Here is a 7,296-nt window from a genome sequence, read left to right on the forward strand (position 1 = left end):
GGTGGTAAGATTGTATCCGAACGTATACACCTAACCTATTTATTGCCTATTGGCCCTATTGCTGAGTTTGTGTTTTTGTTTCCAGCAGAAATATATTCAAGAATTCAAGACAAAGTAAGAAATAGTTAATCTAATCGATCGGAAGTAATGTCTACATCGAGTAACAACTCCCAGTCTGCATATTCTCCGTCGGAACCCGAAACTCTACAAGTAAGTGTATTTTTATATGTACAGATCCACTGTTAAACTACGCAAATTGTTTTCTCTATTTGAATATTTTGCAGGGCACAGCAAAGAGTCGTATCCAAGCACTGGACCAATCTCTTAACAATGTGGATGTTAGTAACAGCAACTGCTCAGAGACGTCAGTGAAAGAAAAAGAAATGCACCAAAAACGGATTCAAGCCCTAAGAAAGGAACTTGAATACATAAAGGTGACTGAGTGGGCCTTTGATTACGATAAAGGTTTCATTCAATAATTGACTTACAGCCAAACGTGAACATGTTGTCCTATGTGTTGTCTTTCTTTAATAACTTGTTTTCTAAAGAACCTGAAGAAGATGATTATTCAAAAGAGAGTTTTTTAGCCGATCAACTATTAGATATAGAGACCTTGAAAGAAGAATTAAAAGATGACATTGAACCAGAAAGTCAAGAAATTCCAAGGAATGTGGCTTGTTTCCAGAGAACAGGTATATAATAACATTTTATTTTCAGTCAGAAGATTTACATTTATATGTTTGCAGTCTTCACCATACAAATATTAATCTGTCCTATCCCAATGGCTCAAATATGGGTCATAATCAGAGATCGGACAGATTGGCGTCATTGCTCGCAATAATGTGGACATGACTCCAAATTTGATTAAATAATTAATCACATTTTTTTTAATTAATTTTTTACCTGAAATTTAATTTTGTTCCCTAGTCAATAAATAGCACTTTAATATATTTTTGATATAAAAAATGAGTACCTTCAGAAAATTTGGAAAACATACTGATTATTTTTTTAATAAATTTACATTATAATAAGATATCTTTGTGTTATTTATTGATTAGGAATCAAAATTAAACCTCAGGTAAGAAATTAATTAAATGATTAATTATTTAATCAATTTTGGAGTCACGTCCACATTCTTGCGAGCAATGACGCAAATTGTCCGATCTCTGGTCATAATTATAAGGCGTCGAGAGGTTGTGGGATCGGAGAGGTTAAGTATGTTTTACACCTATTCAAGTAAAATAAAAACATCTTCACCAAGGTTTTCTTGCAAGATTACAATCTAAATTACCTAAAATTTGGTATGTTGAGGATGAGGGATGGGGTTGAAATACCCCATGTAAAGTATGATTAATTTCAAGTAACACTTATTGCTGCAGCAAAGGTACTAAAGAGTTTGTATCATTGTCAGGTTGTATTCTTGTTTGCCACCAATAGAGGATAAAAATTTTTTTTTTTGGTCCCTTTGTCACAATATAAGGAACTCCTATACTATTGACAGAGTGTTTATACGAGGGGCGTTCAAAATATTCTCGGTATTGATATCTTACGACCTCTTCTTCTAAAATTTCTTTCGTTACTGGCCGCTAAGGTTTATTCATTGACATTAAAAAAAAGTATAATTCGAACCGAGATAGTCTTTTGTTTTTCTGCAATTGCTGAACAAACATGAACATCATGTGCGAATTGACAATGTTAACTAAATTAGAACATCGATGCGTGATAAAATTCTTGACAAAACAGGGTAAAAATCAAAAAACCATAAAAGAGGAAATGGATTGTGTTTACCGTGAGTCTGCTCCTTCTTTATCTACCATTCAAAAGTGGTCAAGCGAGTTTAAACGCGGAAGGGAGAGTATTGAAGATGACCCTAGACCTGGCCGGCCTGTAGTAGCTACTTCACAAGAAAATATTGATAAAGTGGAAAAACTTATATTGGAAGATGGTCGAGTGAAGGTAAAATCTATAGCACAAGTAACCAATCTCTCTATTGGTACCGTACATGATATTATACATGACCATCTTAATATGTCAAAAGTAAGTGCAAGATGGGTTCCGCGAATGCTGACTCGGCTTCAAAAAGACATGCGTGTAGCTTGTTGTTCCGATTTTATTGACCTGTGCTGTGAAAATCCTGATGAGGTGCTGCAAAGAATAGTTACTGGAGATGAAACCTGGGTTCATCATTATGACCCAGAGAGTAAACAAGAGTCCATGCAGTGGCACATTAAGGGTTCAGCTTATCCCAAGAAGTTCAAGGTCATCCCTTCAGCTGGCAAGGTCATGGCCACGATATTTTGGGATTGTGAAGGAGTATTACTAATCGATTATAAAGAAAAAGGTGTAAATATCACAGGACAGTACTACGCTAACATTCTACGTCAATTAAAGGATGTAATTAAAGAAAAGAGGCGAGGAAAGTTAACCAAAGGTATTCTGCTTCTGCATGACAACGCCCCCGTCCATACTGCTCATATTGCCAAGGCAGCTATTGTTGAATGTGGGTTTAAAACTGTTACTCACCCACCGTATAGTCCGGACTTAGCCCCCAGCGACTTCTTTTTGCTCCCCAATCTTAAAAAGGATCTGCGTGGAAATAAATTTTCTGACGATGAAGCATTGAAGGCGGCAGTGGAGGAGCATTTTTACACGAAAGATAAAAAATATTTTTACGAGGGACTAAAAAAAATAATTGATCGATCTTTTAAGTGTATGAACATAGGGGGGGAGTATATTGAAAAATAAAAATATCAAACTTTTCGTACTTGTTTGTTTTCATTCTCATACCGAGAATATTTTGAACACCCCTCGTAAAGACACATGGTGGATAATTCTATGGAATGCTTTTAAAAATAATCACCATTAGATACCAACCTTTTTCTTATACTCATTCTCTAGTTTGAACTACAATTTGTATTTTTCAGGGTTAATAACATACACAGGTGACAACAACTATGTGCTCATAGACGGGAGCCTCTATTTCGACATAACAAATTCACCCTTAACATTCAGTGTTAACGACAAGGTCCTATACCTTGGTTACGAAGATGACAATGAGTCTATCAAAGTGGTGAGAATCCTGGAGAACAATGGACCATTCTGGGGTGATTCTATGGACATGGAAGAGGATAAGTTCAAAGTAATAGAACATGTGATAATCGGGGAAGTTGGATACAGAGAGGAGAGGCTGGTGTATCTGAAGGATAATGATCTGAAGTTTAGTCTTGACGAGGTGGAGGCGACTTTTATACCAATGAAGGGGGACTGGCTGGAGCTTAGTTGTTCTGTGCAGTACCAGGATGATAAGCCTGCTGATATTTCCGCTGCTCAGGTAATTATAATTCTTGTCTTATAATTATTAGTATTGTAATTTCGAAAGTACCCCATAATTCAATCATAGAGTCCTTTTTCCGAATAACCTGAATACACCTTATATATTTTATTTACATGTCAAGGCACACTGAGGTTTTTTAACAACTAGGTACTTAAATATGTCCAAACACGGAACTTTGTGCAACATGCATCTTATTTCAGGTACTGAAGGTGCTTTCATTCAAGCCACTACGAAGTAAAGTGAAGAGCACAGTAGTCACCAGCTGGGACGGGGACTCTGGGACTTGTGACAGACAGTTCTTCTTCAACAGGCAGTCTGTGCAAAATGGGAGCATGCCGCAAGTAGGAGCCAAGGTAAGTAAGAAAAGTGTTCCTTGTGTTAAAGTAGCTTTGGGGTTATAAACTTCTAATATTCAATCCTTTGAGCCACCCTAGTTGGGTGAAGCTGAGATGTGTTCTTCTAGAGTTTATTTAAATGTTTAATGGTAATCGCACCTCCATATTAAAGTAGTATTCAGGGCCTATATTACGATTTTTGTTGGCAATTTTGATTTAATATTTTACTGTTCTCCAGGTCATGGTGGAAGCAATAGAAAGCAATCAAGGAGCTTGCATATGGAGGGTAACAAAAATGATGATTATAGAAAGTAGCCCTGTCCATCAAAACAACAACAACAAGAGTCCCGAGGAAAACATAACACTTGAACTGGAAAAGGAAAAGAGAATCTCAGTAACATATCCTCTTGTATTTGAAAATGTTGATTTTCACCAAAGTGAAAATATGAATTTAGTGATCACAAACAACAGTGATCAAAGCTATTTTCTAAATAAGTGGATCATGCTTAGCAAGAGGAGGGATTCACAGATTGAAGTCAAACCCTTTCTCACTCGCCCAATGAAAATATATCCCGGACGCACAGTTTCATTTACCATCACATGCTACCCAAAGTTACTGGGAAGTAGCAAAGAATGCTTGATATTTATGTTCAACGGGTTTCAAGTAAAGAGATTTATCAACATCAATGTTGTTGACAACAATATGAAACAGATTAATAACAATGCATATGTAAATGACTCTGGATTTAAGTCCGAACAAGAAAAGATTGCTGGAATGCAGGATGTGAGGAGAAATAGGGATAGGGGTTTTATCCCCGGTGTGAAGCCAGTCAGAGCGTCAAATTTCGTGCCAGTTAAACTGGGATCTTTCCCAATACCTGACAAAGTGTGGGCTGCTGTTTTAGGAAACTCGGAGCAAACAGTGTATGGTAATGATTATGACAAGATATTGGACAGGATAGAAATGGCCTTGCCCTGTTTATGCCAAGAATTGAACATTACTAACTATCTCGACAGATGGCATACGTTGCTATACATGGAGGAAATACAAGCGAATGTTTGTATGAGAGCGTATGATATGCCTATAGTGTACTTGATCCACTGTCAGGAGTATTTAGGGATTGAAATAAAGGGGTTATGCGAAAGAAGACCCAGCTTGATAAAAGGCGATAGAGTGATTGTTAAAGATACTTGGAGGTCCTCACAGTTTGAAGGTTACATTCACGTAGTAAGAGGGGATTTGGTCTTGATCAAGTTCAATCCTCAGTTTCATGAGACTTATTCGGGGAGTGACGTTGCTGTAGAATTCCACTTCAGTAGATCTACTTACAGAAGAGCTCATCAAGCTCTCAATTTAGCTATTTCAAATCTCGGCCCTGACATACTATTTCCATCGCGTCTTGCGACTCGCCCGCAGCTGGTGTCACCTCATGACATAGGCAACATTAAATGGTTTAACAGACTCCTTAATCCCGGTCAAAAAGCTGCAGTCACAAATATTATTTTAGGAGAATGTCGTCCCATGCCATACTGTATTTATGGACCTCCTGGAACAGGTAAAACGATCACTGTGATTGAAACGATTCTACAAATAATATCCGTAATACCGGATAGCAGAATTCTAGTTGCGACGCCGTCAAATAGTGCAGCTAATCTGATCACTGAAAGGCTGATTGAATACAGAGATCGTTTCTCTGGCTCCATGATTCGACTCATAGCCAATTATCTACTTGATTCTGAAAACTTACCTGATGTTATAAAGCCCTTTTGCGCTACGTTGGACATAGCAAGAGAAGAAACCTCTAAGCCCAACTATCAAGTCAGGAAAGATGGAGTGAACCTGAATTGTCAGACATCTTTCATTGGAAGACATCGTGTAACTATCGGCACTTGTTTCTGCATTGGGTCGCTGGCACAGATGGGGTTGCCGCGCGGGCATTTCACACATGTCATCGTTGACGAAGCTGGTCAAGCAACTGAGCCAGAAATTATGATACCCCTTACTTTTACAGACAAAGAACACGGCCAAATCATTCTTGCTGGAGACCCACAGCAGCTAGGGCCTGTGATATTATCCAAATACTGCACGGAATTTAACATGAATGAGTCATATTTGTCTCGGATTTTGGAGACTTTCCCATACCAAAGAGATTTCGAAGCCTATGAGGATGGATTTAATAAGAAGCTGGTTACCAAATTGAACTACAACTATAGATCTTTAGAAGAAGTCTTAAAACTGCCGAGTGAGATGTTTTATGACGCCTCTCTCGTGCCTAAGATGGGCAGAGACGAAGCATGGATCTCCGCTACCATAAACACTGTTTCGGAAGTCTTCGACTCATCAGAGAGAACCGAAGGGGGCGTGTTCGTATACGGCATTAAAGGAGTGAACGCTAGGGCAGAAGATAGCCCTTCGTGGTTCAATCGGGAAGAGGCCGCCATGGTGGCTCTGATGACATGCAAACTTTACAAGAGGAGTATCACACCAGATGATATTGGAATTATCACACCTTATATAGCCCAGGTACTTATGTAATGTAACAAAAAATGCGCTAAGGAAAATATGTGCCTAAGTTTCATAAGTAGGTACTTAACTTTTGCAATGGCTAAACCTTATTCTTTCTTTCAGACAAAATACTTCCGAGTCCTGTTCGAGTCTATGGGATTACCACAACCAAAAATTGGAACTGTTGAAGAATTTCAGGGACAAGAGAGGAAAATCATACTTATATCAACAGTAAGGTCGACCGAGGCTTTTTTAGTAGAAGACAAAAAACATGCGCTTGGATTTGTCCAAAATCCTAAACGCCTGAACGTGGCTTTGACCAGAGCCCAAATTGCCGTCATTCTTTTTTGCAATCCTCATCTGTTATGTACAGATCCACTATGGGGCAAAGTTGTCAGACAAGCAGTAAAAGAAGACAAATATAAGGGATGTGATTTACCTTACGACATTGAGACTGTTAATACAGATACTACCGTCTAACATAGTATGCTAATAAGGATAAGATACCTATTGTGATCTGCGTAGGTGTACACTAAGATCCAAAAATACATGGCCACTCAATGAATTGATTTTGTGCCCAGGCACTTTTGCACCTCCCTGTCGTGCATATGTTTTGAAACTAAAATAAATGAGGGATTTAATCAAGCACATAATTGTAGTTTAATTTTGTAAATAACCATTCTCAAAAAATATATTTGCGGTCTAATTGCCGCGACCAATACAATATTATGTACCTATAAAAAGAGAGCCGTGGCAATTAGACGCAACCGCAGACATTCTCAGAGAATGACCAACTATGTTAAGGCCCCAGTATACAATGGGCCATCGCCGGCCACTCCAAGGGACGCAGCCATGCGGTAGAATGAGATAGCAATATCACTTGCTCCCTCTAACGCATAAATGCGTTTTATGTTGCAAAATTTATGTTATGTGCCGTGTCAAGTGTTTTAAACATAATATTCTCTATTATTAATATTATAGATGGTCAAGCAAATCTTGTCAGTAGAAAAAGGTGCGAAATTCAAATTTTCTATGGGACGTAATCTCTTCGCGCCTACATTTTTCAAATTTGCCGCCTTTTTCTACTGTTTTAATTATTGACCATCTATAATTATCTTTGT

At 38.1% G+C, this 7,296-nt stretch overlaps 1 protein-coding gene across 1 annotated transcript; it reads left to right on the forward strand.

The window, feature by feature from the left end:
• The first annotated feature begins 63 nt into the window (after positions 1–63).
• On the forward strand, positions 64–6,710 carry LOC134663173 (probable RNA helicase armi). Its single transcript, XM_063519536.1, has 6 exons — positions 64–210; positions 285–692; positions 2,925–3,331; positions 3,535–3,687; positions 3,908–6,193; positions 6,299–6,710. The coding sequence occupies exons 2-6, from the start codon at positions 503–505 to the stop codon at positions 6,653–6,655; spliced, it is 3,393 nt and encodes a 1,130-aa protein (XP_063375606.1). The 5' UTR covers positions 64–210; positions 285–502; the 3' UTR covers positions 6,656–6,710.
• Positions 6,711–7,296: the final 586 nt, after the last annotated feature.

Source organism: Cydia amplana, chromosome 4, assembly GCF_948474715.1.
Source record: "Cydia amplana chromosome 4, ilCydAmpl1.1, whole genome shotgun sequence".
Classification (NCBI taxonomy): Eukaryota; Metazoa; Arthropoda; class Insecta; order Lepidoptera; family Tortricidae; genus Cydia; species Cydia amplana.

Coding starts and splice junctions, on each gene's coding strand:
- LOC134663173 (XM_063519536.1), top strand. CDS start 503: ATGTTGTCCTATGTGTTGTCTTTCTTTAATAACTTGTTTTCTAAAGAA. Junction 3,332..3,534: donor CTGATATTTCCGCTGCTCAG/GTAATTATAATT, acceptor ATCTTATTTCAG/GTACTGAAGGTGCTTTCATT. Junction 6,194..6,298: donor TCACACCTTATATAGCCCAG/GTACTTATGTAA, acceptor TCTTTCTTTCAG/ACAAAATACTTCCGAGTCCT.